Source organism: Sinohyriopsis cumingii, chromosome 5, assembly GCF_028554795.1.
Source record: "Sinohyriopsis cumingii isolate HCF-2022 chromosome 5, ASM2855479v2, whole genome shotgun sequence".
NCBI classification, from domain to species: Eukaryota; Metazoa; Mollusca; class Bivalvia; order Unionida; family Unionidae; genus Sinohyriopsis; species Sinohyriopsis cumingii.
Window position 1 is genome coordinate 22,672,278 of NC_142965.1, and position 23,492 is coordinate 22,695,769.

The 23,492-nt window shown below is 35.4% G+C and overlaps 1 protein-coding gene across 1 annotated transcript; it reads left to right on the top strand.

Moving 5' to 3' along the window:
- The first annotated feature begins 3,467 nt into the window (after window positions 1-3,467).
- Window positions 3,468-8,499, top strand: LOC149798773 (uncharacterized). The gene is made up of 2 exons (XM_089957646.1): window positions 3,468-3,830; window positions 5,223-8,499. The coding sequence occupies exons 1-2, from the start codon at window positions 3,761-3,763 to the stop codon at window positions 6,437-6,439; spliced, it is 1,287 nt and encodes a 428-aa protein (XP_089813772.1). The 5' UTR covers window positions 3,468-3,760; the 3' UTR covers window positions 6,440-8,499.
- Window positions 8,500-23,492: the final 14,993 nt, after the last annotated feature.

Here is a 23,492-nt window from a genome sequence, read left to right on the forward strand (position 1 = left end):
TCCTTCACATAGCAGATTTTAGAAACTCGTTCCCTTTCAAAACCTAAGTTCCATTAAAGGACCAATCATCAGTGATCTCCAAAGGAGAGGTTTCTTCAACACATCTCCGGTGAAGATGAGTACATCATTTATTATATTTTCTCAACTTTTTATCCCGCACCGAAGCGTTAAAAAATACTAATCACATCATGTCCATTTGCAAATACATCATCCTTGGTGTTGATTTATTAGGTTTTCAGGCGCTTCTGACTTTATGCACGTGTCATTTTGTTTGACATGCAAAGATAACTCTTGTCATAAAAAGATAACTCTTGTTCGTTAAACGTGCTTCATCATGTGCATCCTTGACATTCGAGTCATCCAGACTGAATCACTGACAATTACCTGCCTGGTTTTATACATTTCAGACATTTTCTTTTATATTTAAAAAATTATGAACGTTGCACGAAATTCAAACGTAGGCATTCCAAATGTGCCAGTTGTGAAATGACCAAATAGACTGAGCCATACATTTTAGTATTTTATTTCATGTTTGCTTCAACTTGAGTCATGTCTAATGATCTATGATCAGTATTATTGCACCTATAAATCAGCTCTTGTAAAATGTAAGCCCTATTTCTGGCTTTATTTTGAGTGAAATCTATTCATATCCCTGTAGTTACATGAAATTTTTCCACTAGAGTTACATTTGTGTCTGAGTAAGTCAATGTTTTATATGTTGTCTCTAATTATGTACACATGTGAAAACAACTGGGTATTCTGGATGGTAGAAAAGATTTCGTAACTGCTCTTCTTCGTCGGTCGTCTCCAATGCATTTTGGCATATTATTTACAGTGAAATACAACACCCAGGGAATACTCTATGCTTAATAAATTGTCTCCTGCTGTTATTAACAAGCCACCAGAACAACCATCTATGACAGGTACTTTTAGTGTTAGAAATATGAAACGTTTCGTCAATGCTCTAAACGCATACACGATTTCAGATATATGTCAAACTTTGCCATTTTTATGGATGATTCAGATGATCCATTTCATATACCTAGACACCACGTCGTATTTAAATCGAACTTTATTTTCGCCAATTTATGTCTATATTTTTCTTTCTTTCTTATTTTCGGACTAGTTGTAGATTTGCTTCGTAAAGTTGAAGAGGTCTTCGGGTTGCGCTGTAAATTTGTACCGGATATTTGATTTCTTGTATAAGAACTATGTAATTTATTCCTTCTTGATACAGTGTTGTCTTAGCCATCTTGCATTCAGGCTTGATGCTGACTGTTTCCATGTTATCGTCGTTGAATGTAATCTTAACTCTCTCCCTCTCTCTCTCTCTCTCTCTCTCTCTCTCTCTCTCTCTATATATATATATATATATATATATATATATATATAGTTAAACATTGTGGTAAATCCTTTTTTACTTGATATCTTAAAACTAACAATTTTGTGTTCTTAGAAGGTATTCTACAGCAGTACTAGCCTTGAGCACAGAATGATTCCGTCTAAGCGCAAAAACACAAATAGGTTTTATATCTTCATAAGGATTATATTTCTTTCATGCTATCATCATAAAATATTTATAAAATCTCTCTAAAAATTGTTGAAATCAATATAATGCAGATTTCTTCCAATGTTTGTTATAGATTTGTCAAATTATACCTTTGCTGACTAGAATTTGTTTTATTATTTATTTATTTCAGTGGTGCCTTCGTTAAAGAGGTGTGTTGAAGGAACATCATACTTGTACCAGAGTGGGTTGCTTTACAAAATTACTGCCCGCTAGAATTGTCAATATAGTTTTTGAAAATAGTTGTTGTATCCTGAAGCTACTAATAGTTGTAATTGTCATTTTTTTGTCTTGAGTTATTGTATGCCAACACAAGAAGCTAATGTAATACAGACAAGTAACTTCCAACACTGAACGTTTTTCTACATGGTTATTTTGAAGATATCGAATTGAGCTACTGATAAGTAAATGTTCAATTTAGGCAAATGAATTCAATTTCTAATAATTTTAATAATATACATTTATACTGGAAAGTAGATGTTAAATTTAGGCAAATTCAATTTCTTCTACATTGACATTTAAAGGAAGATAAAAAATGTAACACGTAGCTTGATTATTGATACATCACCCAAAATATACATATACAAGCATTTGTTTCAGTTAGTGTATATTTAGCGTTTGTTTTTCAAAAGCTATCGCGAATCAAATTATACTAGGAAATAATGCGTACGAATACATTCTATCGAGTCTCCTATATCATTGTGGAACAAAATTTTACACAGAATGAATCTCTTCAGATCTATATTTATCCTTTTCGGTATCATTGAGATTTATTATTTGTACTTTTCCCAGTATCTTTTGACATCTATATTTGTACTTTTCCCAGTATATTTTGAGATCTATATTTTTACTTTTGTACATTGTCTTTTTTGACATCTATATTTGTACTTTTGTACAGTGTCTTTTTGACATCTATATTTGTACGTTTGTACAATATCTTTTGCCTTCCATATCTGCACTTTTGTACAGATTCTTTGAACTACTGATACTATGGAAATAACATAATTAAACAAGAAGGCTTCCTTGATAGTGTTGATGTACTTCTTTCTTCCCCCATCATGAAACATTAAGGGGAACTGGAGTGTTAAGTCTGGAAGATCAATTGTATATAATCTGCCATCGATTTCAGATCACCACTCTTCCTTTTCTGCATGGGGCAACAGTGCTTGCATTTTCTGGCATGTTTATTTCAACCGTAATCAACATCTTTGGAAAGATATAAAAACGGTCGGCCTGGTGTCAGGATAATATGGCTGGGTGGGACATCATGCTACATGTCTGCGGCACGATGTCCCAGTGCTAAGCATCACTGTAAACTGCCACACTACAATTATCGTAGCGATATGACTAAAAAATTGTTAAAGCTACGTTAAAAATCAAAATCGCACACACACACACACACACACACACACACACACACATATCTTTGGATAAGTTTCTAAACAAACCAGAAGTAAACAGACGGGTACAGTGTGTGTGTGTGTCTCTGTGTGTGTGTGTCTGTGTGTGTGTGTGTGAGAGAGAGAGAGAGAGAGAGAGAGAGAGAGATTGCTGCATAATTATCAGGAACAACTTGGTCATTGAGCAAGTAGAAAGTTGATTTTTAATTTTCCTGATTGAAGTGTTGGGTATCATAAAACTTGCTGAGATCTAATCTTACTTTTAACTAAGATATTCTAAGTTTTCATATCTTGCTTTTGGAAGTAAAAAATTATACCAAGCTTGGAAATTTTTTGCCACAATTTGCTTGTTTGTGATATTAAGTTAAAATTCAATAATTATTGATTAAGCAGTTGTGACAACTACGTGTTTTCGAGCGCATTTACGAAATCAATATTGTGTCGAGTCACAAATATCCACGTGGACAGATGTTTCATCGACTGATGACACACATATTAAATTAGAAGAGGACGGGACATATATACTTAACTCTGAAACAAGTATCAGCATCAAACGATAAGTACTGTTAATATCACACATAACAAACCAACAGGACGAAAGTCGAAACAAAGAAGTTAGTTTGAAGGCATCACCATACTGAAGTATTTGAATTATATTTAAATATTTTGGAATATTTAATGCCAAGGATAAACTCTTTAAACAGAAGAATCAGGTTTCCATAGAGTAAAACCAAATTGATTGACCTGTTGTTGTCTGGTAGATTCTTATTCATCAAGACATTGTATAGACGACATGATGTTGGCAACTATGCACATAGTACTATTGTTGTTTATGTCTAATGTCTTCGGAAAAGCGACAACAGGTAAGTATTGAAAAACAGCTGCTACTATCACCCCACCCTACCTCTCTCTCTCTCTCTCTCTCTCTCTCTCTCTCTCTCTCTCTCTCCTTAATTTATATTATTGATAATCATAACAACTTAGCACTTTTTAAAATAGTAATCCCGTTCCAAAAGCCAAAAATCTAGATTTGAAATGTCAGTTTTGCAGAATTGAAAAATCCGAGATCTTTACAGGTGTTGAATGCGTGGAATAGGATACCAGTATTTACGGGTGTTTACCTCGCAAAATAGGATACCAGTCCTCAATATGCCATTTGGTAGAATCGGATACCAGTTCTCAACATGCATTGGGTAGAGCAGGGCACCAGTCCTCAATATGAATTTGGTAGAATAGGATACCAGTCCTCAATATGCATTTGACTCCAGGTGGAATCTCCTCGAATGTAGCTATTTCAGAGAACAATGAAATCAACTACTACCGGAACACATCTATACCAGAACAAATGTACGAAAGTTTAAAGAGTTATTATGTTCTGAAAAACTTGATGTTTTAAGAAACCTATCTCAAATGATTGATATTATTTCATCAAAATTTCGTTAATTTAAAATAATCATTACTCGATGTGTTCATTGTTTGTTTTTGGTGTTTTCTTCTTCTTCTTTTTCTCCCGTTTATTTTTTTCTTCTTCTTCTTTTCTTTTTTTAAGAAAGAGGAAATTACCAAAGGTTCGTCACTGTAAAATAATGAGATTGCTATAGATTAATTTGTGTCTCATATTTAGTAATTATGACCTGTCTCTCCAAATATATCAGTATCTCATTTGTTTTATTAGTTTCAACATGATCTTATTTCATTGAAGTAGTGACTGTAATAACGATGTCAATCTGAGTTACGTTGCATTTACTGTGAGAGAAAAAATTAAATCCTCCATGGCCAATGTACATGCATGAAGTGAGATACACGTATTGTACCCAATATGTTGCATATTGTAACCTGAGTGTACTATAAATGTTTGTCTTCTCTTGTCTCGAGGTGGAGGCAACTAATTGCTTGAAAGATGGCCAGTGTAGCAAACATTACTAACAGGTAATGATAACACGTTTTGCCCGATATTGTCTTTAACAGATTTTCTCCATACAGCATTTACAAATATTTCAAATAATGAACATCAACAACCATAAACTTACATAAGTTGAGGATGATATGAAGGCTTAAACAACAAAAAGTAATTCGCGATTATTGTAATTAAAAGTCAGTCAAATAACAGCTTACATCAATACGTGGTAATCTGCTCCCTCCTTCTGACCACATTCATATGTATATTCCCGCTACCACTTCCTCCTCATCCTCTGTCTTTTTGTCCCCCCCCCTCCTAAACCTTCTATTATTATTATTATTATTATTATTCCCAGGTCCCTGTGAAGGGATGAACTGTCTCCATGGGGTTTTAATGCACGATGACAATGAGCAGGGTGACAGTCACGTGGCAGAGGACCAATATTTGCGCTTCAAAGGAGTCATGGATACTCAAAAGGAGCAAGCTGGACCTCTTGATGCCGAGGAAAACTTACATGGAGTTCTGATGCACGGCGACGAAACACCTGGAAAGCATCACGAGGAGAAACAGGATTTGTTACCAGAGCTTACGTCCCAGGCAGGCCCGACTGATTTGAACGACTATATGCATGAAGTGTTAATGCACAACGAGGAGGAACCAAAAAGGCATGCATCAGACAGTGAAAGTGCAGAAAGCAAGGGGCCACCAAGTCCACCCAATGATGAACAATTAATGCACGGTGTTCTCATGCACGGTGATGCCGCGCATGTGCATGATGACGTAAAAAGTGAAGAGGAGGCTGCTGATAAAAAAGCAGGGCCACATGATTCGGAGGGACTTATGCACGGGTTGCTGATGCATGGTGATGTTAATCAAGGTCACGATCATGGTCCAGCCGATGGCTGGGACGATAAAACCACGACAGGTAAAGCTGGACCGGAAGACAGTCAAGAACTCATGCACGGCATTCTGATGCACGGAGACGCTAATAAAGGTACAGAACACGAGCACGACAAGAGTGGAGAATACATTGAACAAAAAGAAACTGGTCCTTTCCCAGAAGATCTACACGGGATTCTCATGCATGGGGATTCGGAGCCAGGTCATGACCACACCAAGGAGGATCAGACTAAAAAACACGAGGTATTTAGAGATATTTCAAAAATTCTTGAGATGGACATTGACAAAGATCTGTTGAAAATCGTTGAAATTAAAAATATTCTTCAAAAGAACCAAGAAGAATATCAGCAGTGGTTAAACAATAACCCTGGCGACCCGAAGGGGAACAGTTACCCATATATTTCGGACTCCTTGTACAATGATATACAGCTAATGAAGAAGCGATACCTAGAACAGGAACATGACAGTTCTGACGATGACTACTTAAGTGATAAGACAAAAGAAATTCCCTTCACCGCTGAAGATGCGACCCGCCAGCTTGACCCCGATAAAACTGAACACGATCCAAGTGAGGACGCAAGACACGATCTGGAACTTATAGGAAACACGGACCCTATTAATGCCAGACATAAAATTCACCTGGAGATGAAGAAAAGGTTGCATCAGGATTAAAAGTGTTTCCCTTCTATGTAGATAAGCCACTCGGCCATATATCATCCGAAATCTAGAAGCCTTTTCGATACAATTAATGTTTTAATTTCAATGCAAAGTGTACCAACGTAACTTCGATGCAAAGAGTACCAACATAACTTCAACGCTGATACAAAGGTAATAATAAGAGCACATGAACATATCAATGTATAATGTGATATGTCTAGAATGGCAATAAGTACAATGGACAAGTTGCTAAACTTATTTTCTTTCCATAAAAATATAACAATGACCTTGATGACAATTTCTTACCCCAAGGTGTATCCGATACGTGTCATGTACATCATCATTTTGAATGGTTAAAATCTAGCTTTGTGCAGCGTACAGCTTGTACACATGAGGCGAAGACATTTAGGCGAACACTCGTCAGGAAAGTAATTATGATCTTTGTAATTATAAAGTAAATGTATAAAGCGAAAATTAGATTTAGGTACATACATACATACATACATACATACATACATACAATACATACATACATGTGTACAATGTCGTTCTACGTTATAAAGTTTACATTTATTTTAAATTTTAGTTTATCTTCTTTATCGGTTTGTGAATATTCAGCTGTCAAAAACTGTTTGATCTGTAATTGGTAAATGCTTTGTACATTGTGATAATTATTGGAAGTTGTGATAATTTTTTTCGTAAAGTCATTTTTACTTGATAAGGTTTTACAATAAAAACTCGGTAATGGAATTCGAGTTTCTACTTTTTGTGACCTCGTGGTTATATCAGTGCTCCATCATCAACAATATTCAGATCTGTAAAAGTGAATTAGGATTTAAGTGAGACATTTTGTTTTGTAATTGCAAATTTCGTTCATGCAGTCTGATAGTTTATGTTTATGAACTAATTTTTGGGGTATACAGAGCATAATTCGCCCCACCCCCACCCCTCGCTATCTCGTATGGAATTGATCAGTTCTTTTTATCTATTGATACTTAATTAGTAAATACGGAAATTTATTAATGCAATGTAACTGTTAGGAATTGAGAGAGAGAGGGAGAGAGAGAGAGAGAGAATATTTTTCGAGGGGCAGGGCACGCACCCCATGTGTCCCCAGTTTAATCAGGCCCTGACTTTTGGTCGGACTCCATTATCAATATCAAGTACTAAGTAGCTATGCAACTGGCGAATCGGAAATCAAATTTGGCAATTGAAAGCAAAAGGCGTGCAGGGTTATGTAAAATGGAGAAAATTAGAAGTGTGCATTAAAATTATACTGCACACCAGTCCCCTCGGCCATTTATTCTCATATCTGTTTGGACTTGAACACAACGTATTATTGAAACAATTAGATCACGCAATTCAAACCCTAGCTCAAAATCATGTTTTCAGGAAGGGCGACATTGCAATGTTTGTCCAAGCAAGTTTTCAGGAAGGGCGATATTGTGTCTGCAATATTATGTATAGTCGGTTAATCAAGAATTTCTATGAACATTTTTGTTTATATTTTGCAATTATCAGACCTCTAACTCATTTGCATGAAAAATGTAATGCTCTCCCCACCACCTCTGAAATTTCCACATATTTAATGAATTATTGGTATAATACCTTCATACTAAAATGGGGATGTCACCATATGTTGACGCGAGCGTCAGCTGGCCACATGACAAAGGATATGAAACAATTTTCCGTTTACATGTGTCTACTTCTTTAAACAATGCAACCAGCTGTTGCATGGTTTATTTATGTGTATGCAGCGGGCTTTTAAACATGTGACGTCAGCAGAGCAAGCCCATTAAGCTTAGGATGTATAACAACACGTGGGATATACAATAGACCCCTTGAAAACACCAGAGGGCATCTCGGTGCAACTCACTTCTGGGTAGTTCAATCAATTAAGATGGCAGATGTAGATCAAGAAAATGTGACAGACCGCTCACACTATGCAAGCAGGATCGATATCTCACTATCTTAAAGAGAAATTCTATCAATATTTGATTAATTGTTTTACATCCTTTTTTTTTCTTCACTAACTTGCGCTGCTTCCCAGCTTTCAAATAAATATTCTTTGCCCATTTCAGAACTTCATTATTTTTCCATTACTACCTTATGCTCTAGTTTGTATTATTTGATCGTGCGAAAGTGTATCGCTGCGTAAAAAGTTCTTGCAATTTATCTCGCTTGAAGAATAATGAAAATATGTTTATTTTTTTACATTTTCAATCATAGCAGTTAATGGAGGTTGAACGACAACGAGAAAAAAAATTCTAACTTCTTAAGGTTCTTTTATATTGATTTAGACTGTTGCTTTTCTATAAATGTTATTTATATTTTTCATGAAATAACTTGAGTTTTTTTTTCAAAATGCACAAATGTCAACCACGCTTGAACAGACAGGCGCACGTACGAGTCTCCTTGATGATTATTTTAATTTTATTTCCTTGAACGGTTGGAAATTTTAGAGTATACAATTTGGAGAAATATCGATGTTAAACATACTATGCATGTATAGGACATGTGTGGCTCTCACCTATGTGCCTGTCTGTCTGTATGTATGTCTGTCTCCTTTCATCTGGTGCATGGGTATGTATATCCTCAAATGAATGTGTGTTCGCATACGTATATTACATAAACATACTTCTGGTTAAAAACGTGTATAAGAAGATGCTAAGGTAGAAAGAGTGACTGATAGATAAAGACAACAAATATGAATATTTGGGAGTATCCATTTATTACTGACTTGTAGAATATGTTCTTACAAGCAGTCTCTTTTTTAAATCATACTGTTTGTAATTTTACATCCGGTCACGTGGATCAGTATTGATTTAAAAGGCGAACCAAAGTAATATGACGGAATCTGTGAAATAATTGGATCTTTAAAACTTACATATTTGATGCAAGGAAAGTTAAACAGAATTAAACTAATTTTAAGAAGGCTGTTTTAAATGAATTTGCTGATGGCAATCATATATTTTTTTCTAAAGACCCCAGCAAATTTGAGAGTTGTTACATGTCAGCATAAGCAAAGAAAAATCATGCTGAAAGTTATTGCATGTACCGTCCGATACTTAATGTTTCAAAAGTATAAAAAAATGAAACAAAATATAACGTCATTGGGCATGTTATTTAATTATTTATCTTTATGATAGCTAATATAATTATTGCTTTGTTAAGTTTCTCTGAATACATTCAAATACTGTGTTCCTTTTTTGTTTTTTAAGGAAACTTTTCTGGTTTAAAATATTCAACATTACAAATCAGCTGACGTATCGAATTCGTGTTATAATTTTCTTATCGAACTTGTGTTATAGCTTTCTTAACTCGTGTTATAAACGAACTATTAGCCTTGCGAAAGTAAGTGAGAAAGAAGGATATATTAACATATGAAAAATGCAAATTGTTGAGATTGTTTTCGTTAAAGTTATATAGCCAAAAATGTGCAATAAATGTGTAAAATAGGAGAGCAAAGTGAAATGTTCCTACAAATGTATCTGAAATTATGGATAATGAATCTATATTATCAGGTATGGACAGTGCATTTAATTTAATTATTTGATATCATTTAAGTATGGAAAGTAAATATTATTTAATTATCTGATATAATGTAAGTATGGACACTGAATCTAATTATCTGATTTAATGTCTATAATTATTCTCCCAGTATGAACAAAAGATGTTTGTCATATATAATTGATTCATTGGTTTAACCATAATGATCTGTAGTACAGCTAAGATTCCTTCCTTTGTTGACTTTATGTTTCGCTAACCAAGTGTAGAACGGTGAACCATCCGGAACTTTAAAAAAAATTGTGGACATGCGCATTGGAGCTAAGGGAGGTAATCTTAGGCCCTACGATCAGTAGGTATCACGGTACCAATTGTTTTTTCATATACCTCAATACTAATTTTTGTGAAATAAATATACTTTTTATCCTACCTCAGTATGCATGTCACACACTGTCATAGAGAACAATGCTAGATTGTCAATTTGACAATGACATAACCAGGTACTCCATTGCATTTAAGAGAGATAACTCTACTGGAACTATACAGGGGTAAGAGTTATCTAGTCACAAAAGGCACATTTTCAGCCATGTGTACCATATTTTTAAAAAATCATACAAAATACAAAATATGATCTAGATAGAAATTAACATAAACTCACATGTTGCCAAGAGGCTCAACTTTTGTTAATGCCTAACAGAAAGTACAACTCTTACATAATGCACCAATCACAGCTAGTGTTGTTCTTTATTTCGGAATGCAATCTTCCTGCAACTTAAGCTCCACCCACCTGGACTTGCGCAATTGGTACCGTTATACCAGTAACTCCGTTGCAACCGTGAAACCCCCTATAGAGCTAGGATGTATAACGTTTAATTTTAGGCTTGCACATGCGTCGCAAATCTTCAATGACCATCTTAAAAATGTCTACCTGTAGATTACGACGTTTTTAGAAGAAAAAAAACCAACGTGTAACATGTTACTCTGATGTTCTAATCTATCGGCCGCTATCGGCCATCGTACAAAACTGTTGTGTATGCAACTATTTCCATGCCTTTTAATGGACCGTGTTGATACTGGCAGAGGTTACTGACACCAGTTTAACAGGTTTCTGTGGTTTGTCGTCGAACTAAGTTAGTTTTTCAGAGTTGTGTCCCTTTGCATTGTAAGCAATATATACATCAGTTTATTTTATACTAGGCAGCGAACTACTGGATTTCCTAAGTGAAATGAATGCTATAATTCACTGGAGTGAAATACGATAAATATTTCGAATGCCGCGTCGATAACGTTTTAACCAAGAGTCTGGGCTATTTATAAACGCCTAATTCGTGTAGTGGCAATAAGTGGCTGCCACTCATTCAAATTCAATATAAAAATGTGCAAATCTTGTTTTCTTCCGTTTTTTGAATGTGCTGTCTTGCCTTGAATTAGGAAGGAAAATTATGTTATCACTGATATAATTATGCGAATATACACAAAATAGCAAACGTCGCGGTAGAATTGCTGCAAGAAATCCGCCATGTATTTGTTAACTACATTGCTAGCCAATACATGGGCATTAAAAAAAAGGGTTTTGCTCTTATTGATTAACGGATCGCGAGTGAACAACTCCAGTGTTTTCACCCTCTCGATGGAATATATCCGTTAATAAGTCGCTTCAAGCAAATATCATCCCTACAATTACTGCTTTTAAGCACAACATGAAACACACAGGAAAAGTGATTCGCTGTTGTCCGGCTTAAATTGCCAAGCCATGGATGGTAACTAGTACGTCCTGTGTTTCTGGTTAGTTGGTCGTATGAGGCGCCGTAGAGGACAAAATCTGGTCAAAATCAGAACGTTGCCCTTGAAATTTTAATGTCATATGTCCAGAATTCCAATTTCACGTGTTGTATCAAAAATGCTTGTCCCTAAAGTTCCATTTTCTAGGTCGAGTCTACATATTGTATCTGTTGAATTAAACAGTAGTGGTTGAAAGTTATATTTTCTATGCTGAGGTTTTAGATTGTGTCGTTTGAATTACACGGCGTTGGTTGAAATTTCAATGTCATACGTCGAGAATTCCTAATTTACATTAGGTTCAAAGAATTTATGTTGAAAATTCCATTTCATATGTTGAGTTTTTAGATTTCATGTGTTGAATTACACAGCGCTGGTTACAATTTCGACGTCCAATGTCGAGTTTTTAGATTGTATCTTCTGAAATTTTAATGTCATATGTCGAGAGTTTCAATTTAACATGCTGAATCACATTGATTGTGCAAAATGTTCCATTTGGTATGTTGGGTTTTTAGATCGTATATGTTGAATTACACAACGGTGGTTGGACATTTTATTGTGTTTGTCAGAATTGCTATTTTGTTACTATGAATTTCTTCGCTAGAGGTCGCTCTCGTGAACGGACCGCGTTATTTTTAAACAACGAGGCTGCTTCTCGTTGCTTTGAAATTCAGCAGATGAAATCAAAATACTCGCTATATGAAATGGAACTTTCATCACAAACAGTTACATACAACGTGTGAATGATCGATTCTATACATATGGTATTGACATTTCAACCACCGCTATGTAATTCAAAATATAGACTGTAAAGCGTCGACATAGGAAATAGAACTTTAAACCACCACTGTAAAATTCAACTTATAAAATCTAGAATCTCGATCTAGAAAATAGAACTTTAAGGACATACAATTTGATCCAACACGTGATATTGGATTTCTCGACATACGACATCGAAATTGCAACTGCAATTTCTCATTGGACCAGCTTATGTCCGCTATTGTGTCTCATATGTTCGTGTAACTGTACATAGCGTACAAACAAAGGTCAACTTTACATGATCTGTATCACCCAATTGCTTTTCAGTACATCACAGTACAATGCCGCCTAAGCAAGCGAGTGGGAGCAAATTTGTATTTGTATTATTTGTTTTGTCACTGTAGTGATTTCGCAGTATTCATTGCATGTCTACAGTGTACACAGTATTTCGCATTTGCTTGGATTTCATATACAAGCTTGAGCTAGAGAGAGCTATACTTACTGGTAGCCAAAAGCACTTTGTAGTATCCATATTTAAGTGATACATACATATGTATCACACGTTTATTTAGAGAGATTGCTCTTATTTCAGACTACATTTTTGGCTGTTGACAACAATTTAACTTTTAAATCAAATATTTTGAAACGAGACAGTGAAATTACTGTGTGAAAACTCATACATTATTGAGTAGTTTGGACGTGTCAAGTAATTTTAAAATTGTGGGACTCACGTTTTGAGTACAGCAAGTGAGTGAAGCTCAAAACCAAACCACAATGGCAAAAAATCTTAACAATTATTTTAAGATAACAGTGGGAGAAGATGATCAGGGAAGTGGTATCTTAGATTTGTATACCAGTCTGATCAGAGAAGTCGTATCTTAGAACTGTATACCAGTCGGAGGACATATATCGACTCTCAGAACAAAGCATTCGACGGCACCTTCAACAAACATTGTTTCAGTGCGTGCACAGTGTATTAGTGCATAGAACCTGACGTCACATGAGCAAAATAATTATAATATTATCTTCAAAGCGTGGCGTCGTTTTTCTTTACTTTTTATTGATTTGCTTGCATTCTCGAACACCATAGCAACAACTGGTTTAAAACGCCGTTCGCGTAAACCAGAGGTGGGCAAACTTTCCAGTGCAAGTGCCGCATACACAAATTTACACCTTGTCGCGGGCCGCATAGTTCATTAAGTAAAATAATTAATATTTGAAATAGCAAAAACAAAAGGTTTTTCTAAATAACATCTAATTAATTTTCAGTTGTTAATATGTTGTTAATATTTGAAAACTTAAACTTAAACTTCAAAAGAAGCACATTTATTTGATAAACAGAGTAACATAAACAGAGTCAGTGCGAATGATGACTTGTTCCTAGGCCGCATGAAAACCCTTGGCGGGCCGCATGAAAGCCTTTGGCGGATGCGGCCCGCGGGCAGTAGTTTGCCCACCCCTGAGTCGTAAACATATGGACACATACAGATAAATGCTACATCTATTTTTTCATGTATCTGAATGGAAATTCTTCAAGAGAAATAAAAGCTTTATTACTTTCAAACAAATACTTATGTTACTTTGTTCTAAGTATTACAATGTAACTACACTGAAGCAATTTGCATGGAATAAAATATACAGCTTAGGATTACAGTTATTTCTATTTTTGGAAAGTTCATGTTGGACATTGAAAATTGGTGTGTTTTTAAACGTGTTGTGTATGTTTGTGTGTGTTTCGTACGTGCTTTTGTGTGTGCTTATGCGTTTTGTGTGTTATTGTACGTGTTGTGTTTGTTTTATGTCTCTTTGTGTGTTTATATAGGGTTATCACCTATGACATCGAATGATAACTTACACTGGCGAATTATAGAAGCAAATATATATTTTGCTCACATAAGTGACATAACAACACAACAATTAAACTGACTAAAATGTACTCAACAAGTTGATATTCTGCACATAAGGACAAACAACAAATTCTTTTTATCATAAAAAACCGATAACAAATAAAAATATAGATATATACATTGTTAAAATATTCAAAACTAACAATAAAATATAAATGTGATTCATAAATAGCAAAAACAAAAATAATTTACAGTTGTGATTATTGTAAGTTTCCTTTTATACTAAGTTTAATAAAATCAGAAAAATTGCTTAAAAACTGAACGTTAGGATGCTGTTACCCAAATGTGCAAGTGATGATCTTACCGAATCATTGAACTCATGATCTTACCGAATCAAACGACTACATTTAACTCATGTAGAATCGAACGACTACACTGAACTCATGGTATTACAGAATCAAACGAATACATTAAACTCATGATCTTACCGAATCAAACGACTACACTGAACTCATGATCTTACCGAATCAAACGACTACATCTAACTCATGTAGAATCAAACGACTACATTGAACTCATGATATTACCGAATCAAACGACTACATTAAACTCATGATCTTACCGAATCAAACGACTACACTGAACTCATGATCTTACCGAATCAAACGACTACACTGAACTCATGATCTTACCGAATCAAACGACTACACTGAATTCATGATCTTACCGAATCAAACGACTACATCTAACTCATGTAGAATCAAACGACTACATTGAACTCATGATATTACCGAATCAAACGACTACATTAAACTCATGATCTTACCGAATCAAACGACTACATTAAACTCTTGATCTTACCGAATCAAACGACTACATCTAACTCATGTAGAATCAACCGACTACATTGAACTCATGATATTACCGAATCAAACGACTACATTAAACTCATGCTCTTACCGAATCAAACGACTACATTAAACTCATGATTTTACCGATTCAAACGACTACATTGAACTCATGATCTTACCGAATCAAACGACTACATCTAACTCATGTAGAATCAAACGACTACATTGAACTCATGATCTTACCGAATCAAACGACTACATTGAACTCATGATCTTACCGAAGCAAACGACTACATTAAACTCATGATATTACCGAATCAAACGACTACATTGAACTCATGATCTTACCGAAGCAAACGACTACATTGAACTCATGTAGAATCAAACGACTACATTAAACTCATGATCTTACCGAATCAAAGGATTACATTGAACTCATGATATTACCAAATCAAACGACTATATTGAACTCATGTAGAATCAAACGACTACATTGAACTCATGATATTACCGAATCAAATGACTACATCGAACTCATGTAGAATCAAACGACTACATTGAACTCATGATATTACCGAATCAAATGACTACATTAAACTCTTGATATTACCGAATCAAACGACTACATTGAACTCATGATATTACCGAATCAAATGACTATATTAAACTCATGATCTTACCGAAGCAAACGACTACATTGAACTCAAGTAGAATCAAACGACTACATTAAACTCATGATATTACCGAATCAAACGACTACATTGAACTCATGTAGAAATAAATAAGGACACAATAAGAAAACATTCACTGCGTGGATGCTTCATTGTCAATACTCTTGCAGAAGTAAATAAGAACACAATAAGAAAACATTCACTGCGTGCACAGTAGAAGTAAATAAGAACACGATAAGAAAATATCCGCTGAGTGCATGCTTCATTATCAATACTCCTGTAGAAGTAAATAAGTAACAATAAGAAAACATTCACTGCGTGCATGTTTCATTGTCAATATTCCTGTAGAAGTAAATAAGTACACAAAAAGAAAACATTCACTATGTACATGATTCATTGTTAATACTCATGGGTCACATTACTCTTCTAATGCTACAAATATCAACTCTTGTATGTTTGTAAGGCGAGACTGAAATTAGATGAAGTGGTTGTACAGTGATACTGATACTAGAATTAGATGAAGTGGTTGTACAGTGATACTAGAATTAGATGAAGTGGTTGTACAGTGATGCTAGAATTAGATGAAGTGGTTGCACAGTGATACTAGAATTAGATGAAGTGGTTGTACAGTGATACTAGAATTAGATGAAGTGGTTGTACAGTGATACTAGTATTAGATGAAGTGGTTGCACAGTGATACTAGAATTAGATGAAATGGTTGTACAGTGATACTAGAATTAGATGAAGTGGTTGTACAGTGATACTAGTATTAGATGAAGTGGTTGTACAGTGATACTAGTATTAGATGAAGTGGTTGTACAGTGATACTAGAATTAGATGAAGTGGTTATACAGTGCTACTAGAATTAGATGAAGTGGTTGTACAGTGATACTAGAATTAGATGAAGTGGTTGTACAGTGATACTAGAATCAGATGAAGTGGTTGCACAGTGATACTAGTATTAGATGAAGTGGTTATACAGTGATACTAGAATTAGATGAAGTGGTTATACAGTGATACTAGAATTAGATGAAGTGGTTGTACAGTGATACTAGAATTAGATGAAGTGGTTGTACAGTAATACTAGAATTAGATGAAGTGGCTGCACAGTGATACTAGAATTAGATGAAGTGGTTGTACAGTGATACTAGTATTAGATGAAGTGGTTGCACAGTGATACTAGAATTAGATGAAGTGGTTGCACAGTGATACTAGAATTAGATGAAATCGCTGTACAGTGATACTAGAATTAGATGAAGTGGTTGTACAGTGATACTAGTATTAGATGAAGTGGTTGTACAGTGATACTAGAATTAGATGAAGTGGTTATACAGTGATACTAGAATTAGATGAAGTGGTTGTACAGTGATACTAGAATTAGATGAAGTGGTTATACAGTGATACTAGAATTAGATGAAGTGGTTGTACAGTGATACTAGAATTAGATGAAGTGGTTGTACAGTGATACTAGTATTAGATGAAGTGGTTGCACAGTGATACTAGTATTAGATGAAGTGGTTATACAGTGATACTAGAATTAGATGAAGTGGTTGTACAGTAATACTAGAATTAGATGAAGTGGTTGTACAGTGATACTAGTATTAGATGAAGTGGTTGTACAGTGATACTAGAATTAGATGAAGTGCTTGTACATTGATACTAGTATTAGATGAAGTGGTTGTACAGTGATACTAGTATTAGATGAAGTGTTTATACAGTGATACTAGAATTAGATGAAGTGATTGTACAGTGATACTAGAATTAGATGAAGTGGTTGTACAGTGATACTAGTATTAGATGAAGTGATTGTACATTGATACTAGCATTAGATGAAGTAGTTATACAGTGATACTAGAATTAGATGAAGTGCTTGTACATTGATACTAGTATTAGATGAAGTGGTTGTACAGTGATACTAGAATTAGATGAAGTGGTTGTACAGTGATACTAGTATTAGATGAAGTAGTTATACAGTGATACTAGAATTAGATGAAGTGCTTGTACATTGATACTAGTATTAGATGAAGTGTTGTACAGTGATACTAGAATTAGATGAAGTGGTTGTACAGTGATACTAGTATTAGATGAAGTAGTTATACAGTGATGCTAGAATTAGATGAAGTGCTTGTACATTGATACTAGTATTAGATGAAGTGGTTGTACAGTGATACTAGAATTAGATGAAGTGGTTGTACAGTGATACTAGAATTAGATGAAGTAGTTATACAGTGATACTAGAATTAGATGAAGTGCTTGTACATTGATACTAGTATTAGATGAAGTGGTTGTACAGTGATACTAGAATTAGATGAAGTGGTTGTACAGTGATGCTAGTATTAGATGAAGTAGTTATACAGTGATACTAGAATTAGATGAAGTGCTTGTACATTGATACTAGTATTAGATGAAGTGGTTGCACAGTGATACTAGAATTAGATGAAGTGGTTATACAGTGATACTAGTATTAGATGAAGTAGTTATACAGTGATACTAGAATTAGATGAAGTGCTTGTGCACTGATACTAGAATTAGATGAAGTAGTTATACAGTGATACTAGAATTAGATGAAGTGCTTGTACAGTGATACTAGTATTAGATGAAGTGGTTGTACAGTGATACTAGAATTAGATGAAGTGGTTGTACAGTGATACTTGAATTAGATGAAGTGGTTATACAGTGATACTAGAATTAGATGAAGTGATTGTACAGTGATACTAGAATTAGATGAAGTGGTTGTACAGTGATACTAGAATTAGATGAAGTGGTTGTACAGTGATACTAGAACTAGATGAAGTAGTTATACAGTGATACTAGAATTAGATGAAGTGGTTATACAGTGATACTAGAATTAGATGAAGTGGTTATACAGTGATACTAGAATTAGATGAAGTGGTTGTACAGTGATACTAGTATTAGATGAAGTGGTTATACAGTGATACTAGAATTAGATGAAGTGGTTATACAGTGATACTAGAATTAGATGAAGTGGTTGTACAGTGATACTAGAATTAGATGAAGTGGTTGTACAGTGATAGTAGTATTAGATGAAGTAGTTATACAGTGATACTAGAATTAGATGAAGTGCTTGTACATTGATACTAGTATTAGATGAAGTGGTTATACATTACAATTTTATACATTGGATACAAGATTCTCACTAAAAGCTTGTAACAGAGGTTTGTTTTAGTAGAGTTATTCATTGAAGCACTGCGAATGCTATCAGAATTGTGTTTATACAACATGGCTTTGACGATTAACATTGGTAACATTAAGAGAAACCTAAACTATATCAACTTTCGCGATTTGGCGCACGAATTTAGTTTTTTCATTATTCATTAAAAAAAATCCTGTTTGTGGACAATGAATTTTTTAATCGAAATAATAACATTCGTGCATTACTTGCTGCCTGTATCAACGTTTCCAATTTACCGGAGAATATAGCTTGACAAACTCATAAGGACGACCTTAGGCCTGAAGCGCGGGGCACCCTCAAGAGCGGAGCCTGGGGCGGTCGCCCCACTTGCCACCCCAAAACGCCGTTCATGGCCATTGATATCAGGTTTTAGTGATGTCTCTTCAAGGGAAATTGCTTTTAGGCTGTAGTGGTGTCTCTACAAGTGCCATTACTATCAGGCTGTAGTTGTGTCTCTACAAATTTCATTGATATCAAGCTATTTTGGTGTGTCTAAAAGCGCCATTGATATCAAGCTGTAATGGTGGCCCCGCAGCTTACTTACTTGCAGGAAACATAGGGAAATTGACATTGGATTGTAATCGTGTCCCTACAGCTTGTTTCTTGCAGGATACATAGGGACATTGACATTGGATTGTAATAGTGTCCCTACAGCTTGTTTCTTGCAGGATACATAGGGACATCGACACTGGATTGTAATAGTGTCCCTACAGTTTACTTCCTGCGGTAAACCTGTAATATGACATTTTCATATCTGTTGTATTCATTACCTGTCACGAGAGCATGCAAAATCTATTTTATAATTCCTCACACTTACATATAAATAACAATATGTGTGTTTGGTAGTTCAGAAGAAAACAACGAATTTCAGGTTCTGTTCGGAAACCTTGTCTGTTGACAACTACAACCCCTTTGCATTGGATTAGTTAGCGAATGTCTTTAGAACGTGAGTCACTTTGGTTTTCGGTCTGATTTGCAAAACCAATCCCTATAAGACTCAAATTTAAAATTCATCTAACCAGAAGAAAGCAGACAAAAAATATTTTATACTGCATGCGTCAACATATGCGCAATGTTGTCCATGTGTTCATTACGCGAATGTAAATGTTGTGTCAAACATGTCAATGGGATCACGTGTTGAAACTCTATCATGTTAGAACTCGTAGCAATACCAGAAAACCTAAACTTTGATTTGAGAAGTTAAGTTAACGTTTAGAACAGTGCAGTCTCCCAGGGAGCTAATACATTATACAATTTAGACCAAAAATCCTTAAATTATATTTCCTAGATAAAATCAGCAATTTTTAAACGCGTCGTGTCTTTCAAGAACAATTGAACACTTTGTGCTTCACTTTTTTGCGGCGAATTATAGGACAGTTATTTTCACCGCTCATTGGCGCATCGTCAGGTTTATGATTCACGACAGGTATCGGTTTTGTGTCCTCCTGCTCAAAGATCCCGCTCACAGCGCTTGACCTCTTTGATAACGGAAAATGGTCTTGACTTGCTGATTCTGCTTGATTACTCTTTACCCTTACTAACTTGGCCTTATGTGATGATACGAAAGCAACTTTATTCTTCTCGTTCCTATCTCTATCGATCGAATAATTGGTTTCTTCCGCCATATTTGATTCGCCACCTTTCACGCCAGATGATCGTCGGTGGGCAATTGCAGTAGATCGGTTGCTGAAATCATTAATCTCCTCGTTGTTTTTCAACATTAATTCTTGCTGATCTACCTTCATTTCATATATTTGTTTGGATTCCGTTAGAACTTCTCGACTTGTTTCAATCATTGACTCTGTACGCATGACCCCTTGGTGCTGTCGAATGATAGAAGTTATGTTCTGATGCTTTCTGCTTCCAACTGAACTTTCATTTGAGTGTTCATTACTTTTAACAGAGGCAATATCTATAGATCTATCAACGATGACACCGCCAGATTGTTGGCCAAAGGACTTACGGCTGATGTCGTCGTGAGGTGCCTTTGTGCTCCTGGTCGTTTCAATTATTTCTTTCTGAGATTGTTTGGTTTCAACCACAGTTTTCTCCTGCTTTGGTAAACTCAAGGGCTGTCGGCTCTTTAGCGATTGTTGATTGGTGGTCTTTTTCGATTGTGTAGTCTTCCGTTCAGTGGATGACAGGCTGATGGCTCTAATCGACTGTTGTTTTATTTTGAGACTAGGTGATCGCTGTGAAGTGACTACGGAACTTTCTATACTGCTTCGCCGCAGAGTGGTAAAGAAAGTGGATTGGATATCGGCCGACATTCGCCTTTTCTTATTTTTCAAAAGTAATACAGAATCCATTGCCGCCCTTATTTCTTCTATTTGGGTGTCTTCATCCTCCACAGTGTTAGGCAAGCCGGCAGACATTCTCGAAGACGAAGAATCCACCTCTGAGGAACTAGTAGGTGTAATCTGGTGTGCAACTTCCACTTGTGGATATCCCAGTGGAGAATGCGAGTTTCCTCTCGATTTTCCACTTGTACCGTCTTCTAATTCCTCCAGCAACTTGTTTTCAGACAAGTACTGTGTGTGTGTATCTTGGTTTACTGACTGGTTTTCAGATTCGTTATCTGGTACGTGTTGAAAACCGTCATTGACTAACCCAGCGCTACTTTTATCGACTGAAAAATGTTCTAGATCTTGCTTCTGTACGAGTTTATTTTGCTTTCTCATTAGCCGTTTTTTCCGAATGTAGATCTTTAATTTGTAGATACAATAGATGGAGCAGCAACCACCATATACAAGAATAAATAACGGTATAACAAGGAGCATAGCCGTATTATTATTATCATCGAAGAAGGCGCTATTCTTTGCTCCATCTTTAGTTCCGTTTACGTTTCGTTTGCTTCTTCTCAGAACGTAAATTCCACTATGATCTGTTTGCCGTTGCCTCTTATCTTTTGGCCCATGCCTGTGTTTATTAACATACTCATATGTTAATTTCGTAGATGATCCATTTACTGATTTCAGATTAGCTTGATTTACATCTCCACTCTCCTGACTTTTAAAAATTTGCACCTTTCTTAAATCACGCAGTTCATCTGAAGCTGTCCTATCTATTGCGAAAGTGGTATGACGCGATGTGTGTAATCGAGTCAATTTCCGTTTGAACTCGTTGGCACCTGTTATGGCTTTTAATGTGATTGATGTTCTCCCATCATTGTTTTCAGCGATATTCGCACGTGTGGAGCGACTTGTGGCGTTCTTGGATGATGATTCAAGTTTTGTCAGTAAGGCTGAAAATTAAACAAAGTCGAAATTAATATTTGCAATTCAAAAGTTCTATTATAAACACTCACGCACAAAACGTTTAATGTGATACTATAATTTATCGGATTTCACCACAATGGCAATAAAAACAATAGAAAGTATTAAAACGACTAGTCCATAAATTTAATCTTTTCATATGTACAGATACATGAGGAATGAACACTTTTGTCGTTTCATATGCGTAGATGTTCGAGGAAAGATAAATAATATCTCTTTCTTAAATTTAAACACATCGAAAGAGGAGATCCATGAACATGCGACCTTGCTTGCAAGCCCATCACCTGAGAAACTAAGCCCCAGCTATTGAAAACTAGAGTATATAAAACAACACATAGTAATACAAATTAGCATAAATATCTCACAATAATGAGAAGGTATGAAAGCTGCACACCCAAAATAGCTTCGTAAGAGCTTAAATCAACACACCAATACCTCTATGAGAGCTTAAATCAGTACCCAAATACCTCCTTGGCAGCTTAAATCAACACACAAATACCTCCCTGCGATCTTATATCAACACTCCAATACCTCCATGGGAGCTTAAATCAACATACAAATACCTCCCTGTGAGCTTAAATAAGCACACAAACACCTCCAGGAGAACTTAAATCAAAACACCAATACCTTCCTGAGAGCTTAAATCAACACCCCAATACCTCCCTGAGAGATTAAAAGAACATAAAAGCTTAGTGATACCCCATAATGTGGTAGTTTTAACGACAATAACTTCATTATTTTCATCCTGCGTAATGTAATAGAATGATTTGTGCCATGGAAAGGCACGTGATAAGTATAGTATTCATCCAAATGCGTTCTTCACTCTGATGATAACAGCCTTTCAGAAGAAAGGAACTATAATACAACGAATCATAAGACGGTTGTCAAAAGCTTCCTTTTCTGGTATTTGATTATATTTATCGCAAAGGAAGTGTTACTTCCTCTGCAAGAAAATGAATGATTTTTTCTTCTTCAAAAGCTGCCATGCATGTAACAAACTCAAGCCTATGTTCTTCCTTCCTTTAAATTTCTAGCAATGTACAATGCCTTCTGCTTCATTGATGTTTGTCAGCAGCACAGAGTTTTACAAAATGACATTTACACACAATACAAATTAAATATACTTAATATCTTGTTGTTGTTGGCTTGACTTCGCTTACGAAGATTAGGAAGTGGTATGTCCATG